The sequence below is a fragment of the Neomonachus schauinslandi genome, chromosome 6 (assembly GCF_002201575.2).
Source record: "Neomonachus schauinslandi chromosome 6, ASM220157v2, whole genome shotgun sequence".
In the NCBI taxonomy this organism is placed as follows: domain Eukaryota; kingdom Metazoa; phylum Chordata; class Mammalia; order Carnivora; family Phocidae; genus Neomonachus; species Neomonachus schauinslandi.
In genome coordinates, this window is record NC_058408.1 from 62,145,397 (window position 1) to 62,163,088 (window position 17,692).

General features: G+C 40.3%; 1 protein-coding gene across 1 annotated transcript in view; it reads left to right on the plus strand.

Moving 5' to 3' along the window:
* SDCCAG8 (SHH signaling and ciliogenesis regulator SDCCAG8) overlaps nt 1-17,692 on the plus strand; it is a 234,050-nt gene that overhangs the window by 153,574 nt on the left and 62,784 nt on the right. Inside the window, exon 16 of the mRNA XM_021682699.2 lies at nt 8,295-8,426. Coding sequence (XP_021538374.2) covers nt 8,295-8,426 — 132 coding nt within the window. The remainder of the gene's footprint in view (nt 1-8,294; nt 8,427-17,692) is intronic.

Below are 17,692 nucleotides of genomic sequence, written 5' to 3' on the forward strand. Positions count from 1 at the left end.
GGAGAGACCCTCATAATATATCAACAGTAGCTACTGCTAACTAGAAATATTTGATTTGCCTCACATAAACCCAGAACTAAGTAATTTGTTAGAAACAAACAAAAAAACTGGATCATATAATTTAAGAAAAAATTACATTGATCTGGGACTTAAAAGATTAAGATTGCTTCGTGATTGATTATTGATTATCTTGCTGAGGAGACATAATTCTGGAAATTGCGGCATATAAAAGAGAAGGAGGTACAATATGCTTGGTATATATTATTTAATTCTTACAACTTGAGACAGGAATTATAATCTTCTTTTACATGTGGGGAAACCAATACTCAAGAGTGTTTAAATAGCTGGGAAGTGGGAGAGCTAGAGTTCTACTGTACATATTTCTAGTTCCAAGGCCTATGATCTTTCTTGTACATCTACTACCAAAGAAAATCAGGCCAAAGCAGCTATGATGAGAAAGTTTGGGAAAGAAAAAAATATTCTTTAAATTCCCATGGAGAAGTAGACATGCTTGTCATGTGAGGGTAAGCCTGGGAGCCTGGGTCAACCTGTGCCCTGTGTCCTGGGCCCTCTTTCTTCTGCTCTGGATCTATCCATGTACCTGTACTGATCTAGGGAAACTAAGCCTCAGCCCCTCTCCACCTCCCCTTGCTTCGGGTTCCTCCAGTTTCTGACCACTGCTTTGTCGACTGAGCGTGCTCCTGTCTGATACATACCTGGCATGCAGTACATACTTACTGACTAAATGAATGGAACAAGTATGGTTTTATACCTCGTATCCTGACCTGACTCTGGTCCCAACCTGTTCCCATGTTGATGACAGGCAGGGTGCAGTGAAAACCACTTTGGAATTCAGAAAGAACTAGGTTCGAATCTCGCTGTGCCACTTGGGTACATTGCCTAATCCCTCCAAACCTCAGCTTCTCCATCTATAAAATATGTATATTTTTGAAATGTATTTTATTTATTTACTTATTTAGAGAGAAAACGTGAAGGGGCGGCAGGAGGGGCCAAGAGAGAGGGAGAATCTCAAGCAGGCTCCACACTCAGCACAGAGCCCGACCCTGAGATCATAAGCTGAGCTGAAACAAGAGTCCAGTGCTTAACCGACTGTACCACCCAGGGGCCCCTCAAACATTTCTAAAACCATGTTGCAGGATTGTTGTGGGGATGAGAAACACCGAGAGATATACGATGCACATATATACTTACACACGTATGTAAAGGGCCTCGCATGGTGCTTGACACACGGAAGTAGAACCATAGCTCATGGCGTTGTTTTCAGGGTCTTGACCGGGGCAATTTGGATTTGACTTCGATCTAGGTATTATTGTCTTTTCCAGGGAGGGTCTGAGTGCTATTCTGACAGACATAAAGTCTATACCACAAGAAAAACCTTTGTAAAGGCAAACAAAGCAGGATCGGGAAACTATGGGGCTGGTTGTGTTTCGAGTCCTGCTCTGAGATGGCCTGTTCCGTAAATCTGAAGAATTAAAATAGTCATCTACTGTAACTTTGCAAGTTTGTCCAAAACCAAGGCCTGGCAATCGTAAACACTCAAAAAATTGTTACGTATTATGGTTAAAACTTTTAAGAGCCCCCAAAGTTTACAAAATATTCATTTTGTGTGTCTCACAAAAACGTGGTAGATACGATAAACTGTGATTTTAAGGTTGGTTGGTTGTTGACTCTTAATTTCTTGTCCACGGAGTCTCTTTTCCCTCTGGCTCCCTCTATGACGAGGATGACATTTTCAAAATTCGTACAAAATGTATCATTTGATTTTGACATTAACCGTTTGCTTTGAATTCACCTATATAACTTGAAGGCCTCCGAGTATTTCTTTTTAAATAAAGATTATAAATTTATGAAGCCCTATAGAAGCCTTCGGGAGTTCTGCACACCCTGTACTAAACTTTGGGGATAAATGATTTTTCCTGTGCTTTGAGGTGAGGAAAATCTTGGAGTTTTTTGAGCTTTCTAAAGTGTTGTCGTTGTGGAAGTTCAGTCTCCACAATAATGAAACCACATGGTAATTTTGAGGCAGCTTGTCCTCAGAGTGCTACGGGTAAAATTTTTCTTAAAAGTGGGTATTATATTTATTTTGTATTGCTCAACAATCGAGAACAATGTTTGTGGTTCCCCTTTTCTTACTCAGGACATTTTCTCGAAGAGTTCCACATTATTTATAATCCCATACTAACCAAATGGCTTCACACCATTTATAATAAGCTTTATTTTTTACTCAGAGATCTAGCCATTTGACCAGAGCCCATGCCGTCCCTAGGAGCGCTGACAGTCCGGGCTCACCGTGCAGGAGGCCCTGACTCGTTACCCCAGCCTCAGGCTAGGCTGCCCTGTGCAAGTGTTTAGAAATGGTTCCTCTGAGTGTGCCTATTGCATGTGTTTTCTCCCCAAGTAACGTGCGTGGTATTACGGCAGCTCCTTGAGCTCCTGTTGTCTGCAAGCCCTCCCCAGTGATCAGCGCGATACTTTCTGCACGGCGCATTCCACACTGCTTGGGTGGTGTCTGTAACTCCAGGGTTTGTGAATGGCACATCCCATTTTCAGACGAAAAATGAACTGCCAATTCTGTGCATTTGATATAGCTGGTTTCTGACCACGAGACGGGAGAATTAATTCCATTTTGCTTTTAATTGGCACCAGGCAAGCAAGCCGGCTGATTGTAGTTGAGGCTCTCATAAACTTTAGCTTCCCTTTCGTCTTTATTCCCCGGGACCCTGGGAGCTTATTACAAGTCCTAGGGTTGTTTTTGAGGGTGGTAAGTGGAGCTCTTGAAATATCTTTGGTGCAACTGTGATTTCTCTTTATCTAAGTGAGGGAAGTGTTCCCTCTCCGCAGGTGCTTGGATGAATCAGCAGTAAAATCTTTGCAGTGCAGTTTGCAGGGCTCGGACCGTGGCCTGGAAAGAGCTTAGAAGTGTTGGGCACCGGGAGGAGGGAGCCTCTACCAGCTGCAGGGGGGCGATCAAGCCCGGGTTGGGTTGCAGCCCCTCGGCACTCGCATGTTGGAGAGACAGGCTAGCAGCGAGCACAGAGCCCCGGCCTACGTGGTGGTTTTGGTTTTGCGTCTCTTCTTTCTTTCCCCATCACTGTCACTTTCTGGGTTGCTAGGCTTGTGGATTGATGTCTAACACTGCCCATTGTGTATTTGTGATTTGCGTTTTGTAATTAAGAGGAACAATGGGAGTCCATTGGGTCTCGTTATATATAATGGTTGGTTTAATTTGTTTCACTTCTATCTTGTTAATTATAAATTGATCATTAAGATTTGAATTCTAATCTGTCACCAGGGTTGTGGGTATTGAGGCTAGAGCAATGATCCTGGTTTTAATCACTGATGATGAGAAACAAATTTTATAATTTTGGTACATATTGCAGTTCATATATTTTAACACTGTATTTTATGGTGTTATAAATATTGTTAAATGACTTTTAGTGTAGTTTTACTGTGTGGACTATAATGTATAAATTATATTACTGTTTTGGCAACAGTCAGTATCCAACTGTGTGAGTTTAATTGAAGTAAAGAACACACACCCGTGGAAAAAAACTATTTTTTTCCCTCGCATGTTTAGACGATGTTAGGTTGGGATGCTACAAAAATTATATTCTACAAGGAGAGACTCATACTGGCCTCTGCTAATTGTCACCAAAAGTCAAGTGAGAATCTAAAAGAATAAAAAATTAAGGCGTCAGGTTTTCCTTTAAAAAAGCAATTATCATTGTAATCCTAATTGTAGTAGTAAAATATTATACTTCATGCAAATGCCATTACACAATATAACTGGTAAATAAAAATGCAGGGGAAAGTTCATGCTTCTGTGAAGCCAGAAATTACCTAAATTTTCTATAAAAATGGATTAGAGTCAATTATTCTTTTATATGACACTGGGATAATCGTGCCACAAAAGTAATGTGGAACCAACACAGAGACTTGTGCTCAAGTGTACTCTCTAAACTTTGCAAACCACTAGTTCTTTCAGTATATCGTGGGCCCTGGACAGACAAATGATGATGTCCATGGACATTTGCCAAATTTTTATCAAACACTGCAAGTTGGAAGGCAAATTACCATTATAAACAAAGGGAAATAAAAACCCCAAAATATGCAAAACAGAAATAAATATCATAGCAATAAAATACCTGATAGTAATGTACACTTTACAAAATAACATTTATCTTTTTGTGGTCGTGTAAGACATCCCCAATATAGGGCATTTGGCTATAACTACAAAGAAAAATTAAGAAAAAATTTTCCTATGACACTACCATCCTGCGAAGTATTGTTCGTCTGCGATGCATCTCCTGGCAGTGAGTTTGCGTGTGGATGTAAGTGTGTATGTGCACACACATTCGCCTGCTGGGTGAGTGGCACTGTATATACAGTCTGTATCCTGCTTTCACTTACTGCTGCTGGTGAACATTTGTCTACATCACTACTCTGGAAACCATTTTAATTGAATCATTCATATGCATAATAATTCATTAGACATTTAAGATGTTTCCAGTTTTTCACTGTTATGAATAATACAATAATAATTTTGTCCATTATTCTGAATTTTTGATGATTCCCTTAGTCGAGATGCCTAATAAAAGGGGATTGCGGGTCCAAAGACTCTGACCTGTCTTTTTTCTGTTTGAATAATAATGAACCTTTTTAAGGCTATTGATGTGGATGACTTTGCTCAAGTACTACGCTAGATTCTCAGTATACGTGTACCCACATCAGTATGTGACACAAAGAGTTGAAATTTACAAAAGAAAAAGTGAGAGGCAGTATGGCATAGTGGGTGGGACAACCCCTTTAGAGTTGGGCAGGCCAGTGTTTGCATCTGGGCTGGGCTAATCACCCTTTGGGTGACCTCAGGCAAGTCATTAAACCTCCTTTACCTCACAGAGAAAAGGAAATAAACACTTACCTTGAAGATTTAATTTCGATCATTAATATAAAGGATGGATTCTGCTATCTGGCAGAAAGTAGGCATGCGGCACTAAATATTCAACCAGAATCTGGTTTTGTTGTGCATTTTTTTGAATAATAGTAGAAATTGAATATTTTATAAATGTCAATTGACCATTTCTATTTCTTCCTCTGTGAATATTTTTCATATTCCTCGCATGTTTTAGTTTAGATTTTGATGGAGAGTGGGATAGCACTTTATTAAATGATGTTTCTCCTCTTCATTTGTCTCATTTTTCCTGTGTGTTCCCAGTTCTTTTTTTAATTTTGAAGATTTTGTTCCCAGTGCCTTTTGTTTTTCATGAATTTTTTTCAAAATCAAAGTGACTTTCAAAATTTTTTTTCCAGGTTTATTGAGAAAATATTGATATGCATCACCATCTAAGTTTAAGAAGTACAGCATGATGGTGTGATTTACATGTATTATGACATGATGACCACAGTAGATTCAACTTCAGTGACTTTGTTTTTTTGTCTTAAATATGTGTCTATTGTAAAACTTCAAAAAATATGGAAAAGGAAAATATATTTTAAAAAATTCCTAATTCTGACACCTAGAGATAATCCATATTATTATGTAATATACACATCAAAGTATTTTTAAGGGAGGAGGGGAAAGTATTTTTTAATTATAAAATGGTATCACTCTATATATGCTGCTTTTTAAATATTTTCCTTTCTTACCAATATATCATATTTTTAGGTCAATAAATAATGCCACCAATAGATAGCCCTCACTGTCAGAATAGCCTCTTTATATTCCTTTGTATAAGTAATGTAACCAGTCTTCTGTTGACACATTTCTCGATTCGGTTTCCCGATATTGGGTTGCAGAGCAAGGTTGCTTCTAGAAAGAATGCTGCTGTGAACATTACAACTTTTGTGTGTAAAGGTTTCATATTCTTATATTATAAAAATCTATGTTTCCTTTGTGATTGTTCTTTTAAAAAAGTGACTTTTTTTCTGGGGAAGTACCTGAGAACAGATAAATGTTCTTCTGCGTGTTTTCCTAATCTGGTTTAAGGGTAATTGTTGTCTTTTGGGAATTTATTTTAGTGCATAGTGCATGTTGTGATAGGAGATACTAATCTTGGAAGACCACTCAATTAACAATTTCTTATAACTGCCTTAAATTCTTGTATATTGTATGTGATTTTGAAAGGAGAAACATAAATCATTACTAACTGATTTAGACTATTTCAAATATAGGTAAATTCTTATTAGGAGAAGCAAATGTAGACTGAGTGCTTGATCTGAGCTTAAAAATGAGATAATCCCTGCCCTCATGTATAATCTAGTAAAAAAGATGAGGCATCGAGCCACAGTTCAGAGGAATAAATTATAAGCTAATATATGGAGAAAAGCTGGGGGTAGTTTCAAAAAATGTGCCGACATATTGAGAACTGCAAAGTATTAATCAGGGCAAGCTTCCTTTGAGGTGACACTGGAACCAAGATGAAAACAAAATGAGGAATGAGGGGAACGGAAAGTGAGAAATTGCTTCATACAGTGACACCATCACTTGGGATGAGTTCCTTGGGATGAGTTCTCTGAGCAAATCCACATCTCTCCTTGACCAGGAAGAAAACTTTCACCTAATGGAGGAATCCTTTCTTTGGAGGGACATAATTCTGCATCAAGTGTCTTACTTAACCTTCAAGAAACAAACCAGTCGTTAACTGCTCACATTTTCATATGCAAGAGCCTTAAACTTTCGGTACCTGTGAGGAGCATAAGGAGGTGGTGGCCACAGGATCCATGCTGAATGAAAAGCGAGGACAGGGATATGGTTTTTCTCGGAGAGGTCTCTTTCTGATCTTTGGATTTCAAGACTTGAGGTGATCCTCCAAGATACTAAAGAGGTAGCATATTTCCCAAGCGACACGAATCATCATCACCAAAGTAACTACCAGTGATCTCACATGAGATGTGTGAAGGCAGAAAGAAGATTGGGTAAATAGTACCTGAGGTGGCAAAGTGGGAGAAGATGAATCTTATGTGTCTCCAGAGGGGACTCCCGCATGGGAAGCAAGCTCGTCTGCTCTCGGGATGCCAGAAAAACTTGGAAGGCAGAAGTGAAGCATAGGACCAAAACCAAAAATGACAGTTCTACCCCCTACCCCACGGAGCCAGTGACTGTCCCTCCTCCACCCAGCGGATTAGGGGCTTCCTCTCTGAAGACATTGAACCAGCAGGCTCTGGTTAAAATAAGGGCACTGAGCATAGCAGCGAAATTAATAGGAAGAAGTCTGCATTCTGAAAGGTGAGATCCCCACCTCTCTACTTCCCACCAGCTCCTAAACTTAGCACTGCTAGTTAGGGTCAGACCCAACAAGCAAGGAGCTGAAGAATTCTTCTCCTGAGAAGCAGAATGGCCACAGAAGGAAGAATGATAGACACAGGTATTAGAAATCTCCCACTGGAAAAGATGGCTTGACGTTCCGTCACTCTACACCAAAGCCCTCACCGGGGGACAATAAATGTACACCAGTGCGCATGTGATCATGATAAGCTACTGAGCCAGCAAGGACCAATATGTAGGTAGTCACATGATGTAAATATGGCTATTGCTTTAACTACACGCTGGAATACTAGTAATTACATTGATAAGCTGGAGATGAGGTGGGAGGGTGGGTAGAGGAACGCCATTTTTCATTATTTTTTTTTTTAAAGATTTTATTTATTTATTTGAGAGAGAGAGAATGAGAGAGAGCACATGAGAGGGGGGAGGGTCAGAGGGAGAAGCAGACTCCCTGCCGAGCAGGGAGCCCGACGCGGGACTCGATCCAGGGACTCCAGGATCATGACCTGAGCCGAAGGCAGCCGCTTAACCAACTGAGCCACCCAGGCGCCCGCCATTTTTCATTATTATGCCTTTTGGAACTATATGATTTTAATCATGTGCCATTACATTAGCTATGTTAATTAAAAGAAACAATGCTCTGTCGTAGAGATTAGGCCTGGGGTTGCTCCTTTAACAGCATGGTGGCCGGCCTGCAATAGGCACTCAGTAAATATTGGGTATAAATAGGAATCATTATCATTTTTGTGTTGGTCCTGGAAGAAGCCATCTCTTTCAGAGTAAGTCACTCTTCCTTTCCCTGTCTGCCACTTGAGTCCCTGCAATGCATATATTCCTCCACTAGACATTTTGCAATTTCTGAAATATTCCGTTTTACATAAAATAACTTTTGTTTACACTGTTATTTTTAAGTATGGTGTTTAAGACAATGCTAAGGTTATACGGTAAAAACGTGCTCCGGTAATAAGAACCTTTAACATCTGTCATTTCTGTGTTTTCGCCTCTCTAGGTCTGAAATAGCTCAGCTCAGTCAAGAGAAAAGGTATATGTATGACAAACTGGAAAAGTTAGAGAGGAGAAATGAGGAATTGGAGGAGCAGTGTGTCCAACACGGAAGACTACATGAGATAATGAAGCAGAGGTAATACAGCTTCAGTAATCAACTGACATACCATATATTGAAAGTGCTTGGTTCAAAATCAGAGTGGGAATTGGTGTGGAATAAATAGAATTCATGGCCACCATGGCACGCGAGGGATGTGCTCAAAATCTAATACTCTTGAGTATTTATGCTTTCTCCGCTTAGGTTGTCCTTATATTACACAGAGGGGAGAGTATATCTCCTTTTTACTATTCTGTAGACACAGAGTTAGATTTAATAGCATTGTAGGAAAACCATCTACCTTGAAGGTGTAAGTTGGTGATGTAATATGGAGGACTGTCATAGAAATTAGGTTTCGAGTGGTTTTTGTAAGATAAAACATACAAGAGGCTAAGAAGGTTAAATATCTTTTTAAAATATATTTATTTATTTACGTGAGAGAGAGAGAGAGCACGTGCGCTAGAGTGGGGGGGGGAGAGAGAATCTCCAAGCAGACTCCCCACTGAGCACAGAGCCCTACGCTGGGCTGGATCCCACAACCCATGAGATTATGACCTGAACCAAAACCAAGAGTCAGATGCTTAACCAACTGAGCCACCCAGGTGCCCGAAGGTTAAATATCTTCATCAGATATGCACTGATGGTATTGCTGGAGACAGAATTTAACTCCAAACCTTTTGGTTCTTCCTAGTGGTGTCACTGGGAGCAAGTTATGTGACCTCCCTGAGCATCAGTTTCTTTATCTATATATTGGGACTAATAATGGCCACTTTGCAGTTTGATATAAAGATCAAATATACGTCAAGCACTTGGCTCCTACTAGCCACCTACTAAATGGCACCAATGATATTTGCTCCCTTTTTCTAGACGAAGAAACGCAAGCTCAGAGAGACTAATGGATTTGCTCAGAGGGACAGGTTGAGGAGGTGGTAGAGTTCCAACTTGAATCTTGATCTTTTGACTCCAAATTCCTTTCCTTTTTAAGTTCACTTCTTTTGTAACAAACCCAGCCCCTTCTCATTTCCTATAAATGTGTCACTTAAAATTTCTGTATAATGATGGATTCCCAGGGAAAAAGAACCGTCAGTATTTACAACATACGATGAATGGATTGCTGTAGGTTTGGACTCCACGTGATGATCACGTGTACAACACCGCAGGGAGCTTGAAGGGGTTCTCTTGGCTCCCAGCCCCCCATTCCTATCCAGCTCCCCAGACACCCCACACCTTCTCCGTTTCAAAAGCAATTGTTGACACAACTGAGAGGAAAATGAAATGCTTATAGACTCCTTTTATTTTGTTTTTTAAATTTAAAGTCAACATAGAGTCCTTGGGGAGGGCATAAATACTTTATATTTTAATCACTTGCTCTATTGAAGGGAAGAAGGCCATCGGAAAATGGCACTGCTTTTCAGCCGCCAAAATATTAAAATATGGGTGTATTGGGGAGGTAATTAATCATTCATTTATTTACTCATTAAAATATTTACTTAGGGGGCGCCTGGGTGGCTCAGTCAGTTAAGCGTCTGCCTTCGGCTCAGGTCATGATCCCACGGTCCTGGGATCGAGCCCCTCATCGGGCTCCCTGCTCCGCGGGAAGCCTGCTTGTCCCTCTGCCACTCCCCCTGCTTGTGCTCCCTCTCTCACTGTGTCTCTCTCTGTCAAATAAATAAATAAAATCTTTAAAAAAAATTAAAAAATAAAATAAAATATTTACTTAGACTCAGACACTGTTCTAGGCCAGACTAAAATATCTTAGGTTTTGTGGGCCACATGTGGTTTCTGTCACAAGGTCTTCTTTGTTTTGTTTTTGTATTTCACAGTCTTTTAAGAAAACAAAACCATTCATGGCTTAGAGGGCCAACAAAACAAGCCGAGAATTTGGCCTGGTTTGGGCTGCAATTTGTCCCATACTGGGCAACCAAGTCATTTTGCTAATATTTTTTTTTCTTAAATTTGTATTAGAGTCCACAAAATGCCCTCAGCCATGTTATCTTACCTTGAAACAAACGGGAAAGTAGCTGTTACTATCGTCCATTTCCAGATGAATAACTGAAGGTCTCAGAAAGCTACAGTTGCCCACTGAAGGCCAGGCAGCAAATTAATCATTCATTCATTCAGCAGATATTTATTGATTACTGTGTTCTCCACCACACGCTGGGAATAAAATAGCAAAGTAAACATAGTCCCCAGTGTCATGAAATTTACAGTCTTATAGGGAAGGTGGATATAGATGAAATAATGTTGTAAATATCTAATTAATTACAGTAACAATTGGTTCTATAAAGAGACATATACTTTGTGGTAAAAGCGCCTTTAATAAGGGGACTTACCTGCTCAGGAAAAGTTTCATTGAGAAAAATGATACTCAAAGTGAATCCGCAAGCATCAGGATAGGGATGGCTAGCTTCCTAGAGCGGGAGGTGGCCGACTGTGCCCCAGCCCACAACCCGCCGTACGAGGCTCAGGAGGGCAGTGGTGCTCGTTTGTCCACATACCGCTCGGGGCTCGTCCTGCGTGCCGGAGCTCAGCGCTGGAGTCAGAGACTCTGACCCACTGGCCCGTGGAGCCTGAAATACTTAATGTCTGGCTTTCTCCTAAAAAAGTTCACCAGCTCCTGTTCTGGAGAAAAGAAGACTGTAAAACTGAAGAAAGGACTTTTGAGGAAGGAAAGAAACTTGTGTGTTTAACATAAAGAATAAGGGAAAGAATGACACATGATGAGGTTGGAGAGGTAGATGAGGGCCAGACCTTTAAGTTTTTCTTACAGACCTTTTACTCAAGAATTTTTATTTTTTTAAAGAATGAGGTGATCAAATAGCCATTTTAAAATAGCATTCCAGGGGTGCCTGGGTGGCACAGTGTCTGATTCTTGGTTTTGGCTCAGGTCGTGATCTCATGGTCGTGGGATTGAGCCCCGTGTCGGGCTCCACATTCAGCACAGGGTCTGCTAGAGATTCTTTCTCCTTCTCCCTCTGCCCCTCCCGCTCATGCTCTCTCTCTCAAATAAATAAATAAATCTTTAAAAAAAAATTGCATTCCAGTTCCAGAGTAGACCATGTGTTAGAGCAGAGCCACAGTGTTTGCACAAGACCCATTGGGAGCTCCTGGAGTAGTCAGTCGGGTGATGATGATGCTTGAACCCGAAGTGATGATAATGATGATAGAGAGAAGTAAACAGATTGGGGAAATATGTAGGAGGCGAAATCAATAGGACTTAGTAATTGATTGACTCTGTTGGGTAGGGGGGCATGTCAAGGATAATACCCATATTTCTGACTCGAGCAATGGGGACATAGTGGCGCCACTTAGAGAGCTAGAGGATGCACAAAGAAGGTTTGTGGGTGAGATGGCTTGGGTTTGGGATAAGACCAAGTATTCAATTTGGCCCTGTTGAATTTAATGTGCCAATGCTTTGTACAAATGGAAATGTCAAATAAGCAGGGGGACATAGGGCCTCCGCCTAGGAGACAGGTCTGGGCTGGAGATAGAAATCTATCTATAGAGCCTGTAGAGGATATTTGAAACCTTGTGAGTAAATGAGGTAAATAACCAGAGGAAAAGTACAATAAGAAGGAAAAACGTCTTCAACATTTAAAGAACATTAACATTTTTTAAAGGATGTATTTATTTATTTGAGAGAGAGAGTGTGTTTATGAGCAGCAAAGGGAAAGGGAGAGAGAGTCTGAAGCAGACTCCCCACTGAGTGAGGAGCCTGACACGGGGCTCGATCTCATGACCCTGAGATCACAACTTGAGCCAAAACCAAGATTCGGACGCCTAACCGACTGAACCACCCAGGTGCCCCAAGAACACCAACCTTTTTAAAGGAAAGGTAGAGGTTGGCAAAAGACACTAAGACAAGGAACCCAGGAAACAAGCGGAAACCAGAAGAGTATGCTGTTGTGCGTGCTTCAGCAAAGAGGAAGGGGCCAACCAGATGCTGCTGAGTGATTAAGTGACCGAAAGTATCCACTGAACTTAGTGACAGAGACAGAACTGGTTGCGTTAACAAAAATATTGTTAGTAGAAGAGTATGGCAACCATGTTAGGGCATATTGAAAAGTTAGCATGAGTAGAAAAATTGACATAGCACATTTAAAGTACTTTTTCATGAGATTCAGCAGCCAAGGAAAGCAGAAAGCATTTAGCGAGCAGGAGAGACAGACCAAGCAACCGGTCGGGGGGGAATGTATTAGGAGGGGTAGACATGAATGTATTAAATTCTGATTGTCCAGATCGTTAAACTGTGGAGTCAGGAAAGGCCCATTTTCCAGCTGGTGATTTGGAATCTCTGGTGTCCACAAAGGCAGTCCAGGGGATTCCTGTTCAAGATAGCAATGGCATGTTTTCTGGTAATGTTTTAAGACAGGTATGGATTCATATATTTTGTCATCGAAAATAGAACGATGTGAGAAGTCTGCGGTGTTTGCAGAGGGAACAAGCCTTAGCGCCCTCACGTGCTGTCGTGGGGTCAAGTATTGGGTCACCAGCCCCCAGGAATCCACATCGCTTTGTCAGTTATGCAGTCTTACATAGTTTTGTTTTCTTTTTGTGGCAATGTATGGCTTAAATTACACACATAAAAACCATTGATGAAGACATGCAGCTGCTAATTGATATGTAATGAGTGAATAATGAGTTTAAAATTGGCAATTCTTCTATAAACTACCTCAGAATGATCTTTACCAAATCTATGAAGTTGTATTTTCTAATAGAAAGTTTATTCCTTGAAAACCAGTGTTATGAATAAGAAATAGGAGCACCTGGCTGGCTCAGTCAATAGAGCATGTGACTCTTGATCTTGGGGTCATGAGTTCAAGCCCCACGTTGGGCCTAGAGCTTATTTAGGAAAAATAAAAGGGAAATAAAGTATTGATTTTTATCTAATTTAGGCATTCCATTTTGGGGAGAATTAAGACTATTCACTGTTTTCAGAGAAGTCCCTGAAAATAGAAGCCGGAAATCTTAACCTTTTTTCATCATTTAAAAACAAAATAAGACAAAATATTGGCAGAGAGAATACAACAATATTTAAAAAGAATTACACACTACAACCAAGTACAATTTATTCCAGGTATGTAAGACTGGTTCAACATTTAAAAATCAATTAATTAATGTAACCCATCACATCAATAGGCTAAGCAAGAAAAATCACACGATCATATCAATAGATGCAGAAAAAGCATTTGACAAAATCCAACACCTATTCATGGTAAAAACTCTTAGTAAACCAGAAGCAAAGGAGAAATTCATCAACTTGATACAGAACATCTACAAAAACCTAGTGCTAGTATCATACTTGATGGTGAGAAGTTCAAAGCTTTCCCAAAAAGATCAGATATAAGGCAAGGATATTCCCTCTCACCACTCCTTTTCAACATCATACTGGAAGTTCTAGCTAATGCAATAAGACCAAAAAGGAAATAAAGGGTCTAAAGATTGGGAAGGATGATATGAAATTGTCTTTGTTCATAGATGACATGATCGTCTACGTAGAAAAAACTGCTGGAACCAATAAGCAGTTACAGCAAGGTTGCAGGATACAAGGTTAATATATGAAAATTAATCACTTTCCTACATACTAGCAATGAACAACTGGAATTTGAAATTAAAAACATACCACCATTTACATTAGCACCCCAGAAATTAAATGCTTAAGTATAACTCTAACAAAATATGTACAAGATTTATATGAGGAAAACTACAAAACTCTGATGAATGAAGCCAAAGAATTAATAAATGGAGAGATATTCCTTGTTCATAGATAAGAAGACTGAATATTATCAAGATGTCAGTTCTTCCCAGCTTGACCTATAGATTTAATGTAATCCCAACTAAAATCCCAGTAAGTTATTTTGTGGACAGTGATGAACTGCTTCTGAAGTTTATATGGAGAGGCAAAAGACCCAGAATAGCCAACACAGTTTCAATATAATGAAGGAGGAGAACAAAGTTGGAGGATTGGTCCTACCTGATTTCCAACTTACTATGAAGCTGTAGTAATCCAGACAGTGTGGTATTTGAGTAAGAATCGACAAAGGGATCAGTGGGATGGAACAGAGAACACAGAAATAAGCCCAAATTAATATAGTCAAATGATCTTTGATGAAAGAGCAAAGGCAATACAATGGAGCAAAGATAGTCTTTTCAACAAATGGTTCTGGAATAACTGGACATCTACATGCAAAAAAAAAAAAAAAAAAAAAAAACTAGGCACAGACCTTATAGTTGACACAAAAATTAACTCAAAATGGACCACAAACCAAAATATAAAATATGAAACTTTCAAACTCCTAGAAGATAACCTAGATGACCTTGAGAATGGTGATGACTTTTTAGACACAACACAAAAGGCAAGATCCAGGAAGGAAGTAATTGATAAGATAGACTTTATCGAAGTGTAAAATTTCTGCTTTGAGAAAGGCAATGTCGGGGCACCTGGGTGGCTCAGTCATTAAGCCTCTGCCTTCAGCTCAGGTCATGATCCCAGGGTCCTGGAATCGAGCTCTGCATCGGGCTCCCTGCTCGGCGGGAAGCCTGCTTCTCCCTCTCCCACTCCCCCTGCTTGTGTCCCCTTTCTTGCTGTCTCGCTCTGTCAAATAAATAAAATCTTAAAAAAAAAAAAAAAAAGAAAGGCAATGTCAAGAGAATGAGAAGAAAGCCACAGACTGGAAGATAATATTACATAGATGATAAAGGACTATTGTCCAAAATACTCAAAGAACTCTTAATGCTCAACAATAAGAAAAGAAACAACCCAATTAAAAAATGGGTCAAAGGGGCGCCTGGGTGTCTCATTCATTAAGAGTCTGCCTTTGGGGGCGCCTGGGTGGCTCAGTTGGTTGGGCGACTGCCTTAGGCTCAGGTCATGATCCTGGAGTCCCTGGATTGAGTCCCGCATCGGGCTCCCTGCTCGGCGGGGAGTCTGCTTCTCCCTCTGACCCTCCCCCCTCTCATGTGCTCTCTCTCATTCTCTCTCTCTCAAATAAATAAATAAAATCTTTAAAAAAAAAAAAAAAAAAGAGTCTGCCTTTGGCTCAGGTCATGATCCCAGAGTCCTGGGATCAAGCCCCGCATCTGGCTCCCTGCTCAGCGGGAAGTCTACCTCTCCCTCTCCCACTCCCCCTGCTTGTGTTCCCTCTCTCACTGTGTCTCTCTGTCAAATAAATAAAATCTTAAAAAAAAAAAAATGGTTCAAAGACCTTAACAGACACCTGTTAAGAAGAGATACAGATGACAAATGAGCATATGAAAAATGCTCCACATCATATGTCATCAGGGAAATGCAAACTAAAACTACAATGAGATACCACTACACACCTGTTAGAGTGGTCAAAATCCAGAACACTGACACCATCAAGTGCCAGCAAGGATGTGGAGCAACAGGAACTCTCATTCACTGCTGGTGGGAATGCAAAATGGTACAGTCACTTTGGAAGACAGTTTGGCAGTTTCTTAGAAAACTAAATGTGTGATCCAGCAATCATGCTCCTTGATATTTACCCAAAGGAGTTGAAAACTTATATCCACCCAAGAACCTGTATAGAGATATCTATAGTGACTTTATCCATAATTGCCAAAACTTGGAAATAACCAGATACCCTTCAGAATGGATAAACTATGATACCACCAGACAGTGGAATAGTATCTAGCGTTAAAGAGAAATGAGCTATCAGGCCTTGAAAAGACATGGAGGAACCTTAAATGTTTATTACGAAGTGAAAGAAGCCAGTCTGAAAAGGCTACAAACTATGATTCCAAGTATATGACATTTTGGAAAAGACAAAACAATGGAGGCAGTAAAAAGGTCAGTGGTTGCCAAGGGTACAGGGGGAGGAGAACAGAGGATTTCTAGGGCAGTGAAAATACTCTATATGATACCATAATAGTGTCTACGAGTCATTATACATTTGTCTAAACCCATAAAATGAACAACACCAAGAATGAAACCTAACGTAACTATGGACTTGTGGTGATTGTGATGTGTCCCTATAGGTTCATCACTTGTAACAGATGTACCACTCTAGAGGAGGATGCTGATGATGGGGGGTGGTCTGTGCATGTGTGAGGACAGGAGGTATATGAGAAGTTTCTGTGCCTTCCCCTCAGTTTTGCTGGGAGTCTTAAATTGCTCTAAAAAAAATCAATTAAAGAAATGAAGCAATAAGTTGAATTTTACATTTGAAAAAACCCAATTCCAAAAAATATCACGAAGCTATTTTTATGTTTTTTATTCTTACGCATCAATTTAATTTCAAATCTACATTACAGAGCACATTTTGTTCCTAAACCATATTATGTTATTGGCCAATTGTGCCTTTTTTCCTATATAATTAATTCATTAAGGATTTAATTTATGTAAGTGAAATTGCTGGCATTATTGGTTACATAGGAAAATTACTTTTATTTAGCTTTTTATTTTGAAATAATTTGACTTATAGACAGGTTACAAAAATAATTGAGAGTTCCCATATGCCCTTCACCCAGCCACGCTTCTGTGAGCGAGCATCTTACGTAACCACGATACAGTGATCTGACTTAGGAAATTAGCATCGATGCAATACTAGGAACTCATCTCTAGACCTCACTAGGATTTCACTAGTTTTCCCCTAATATTCTAGTTCTGGTTCAAGATTCTATGTTGCATTTAGTTCTCATTTCTCTTTAGTTGTCTTTAGACACTTAAGAATTTCTCTCGGGGAGAAACCTGACCTGTGACAGTTCCTCACTTTTGATGAGAACTGCTCTGTTGTTTGTAGAGTGGCTCAGTGTCGGTTTGTCTGAGGCATCCTCACTGTTAGGCTGAGGTTGCGCGTTTGGGGCCGGAATCCCACAGTGTTGTGTCCCTCTCTTGCACCGTGTTGACACACTGTGTCCTGTCACTGGTGGTGTTGATTTTGATCACTTGGTCAAGGTGGTGTCTGCTGGATCTCTGCTCAAATGAAGTTATTAAGTGCCTCGTGGGGAGATAGTTGGAGACCATGCAAATACCCTGTTTCTCATCATATGTTTTTTAAAACATTTATTAATTGGGGCGCCTGGGTGGCTTCCTGCTCGGCGGGAAGCCTGCTTCTCTCTCTGCCCCTCCCCCTGCTTGTACTCTCTCTCTCTCTCTCAAATAAATAAATAATTTTTAAAAAATTTATTTATTTCAGAGGGGGGTGGAGAGGGAGAGAATCTCAAGCAGACTCGTGCTGAGCTCAGAGCCTGGCGTGGGTCTCAATCTCACAACCCTGAGATCACAACCTGAGCCGAAGCCATAATTCAGATGCCCAACCGACTGAGCCACCCAGGTACCCCCC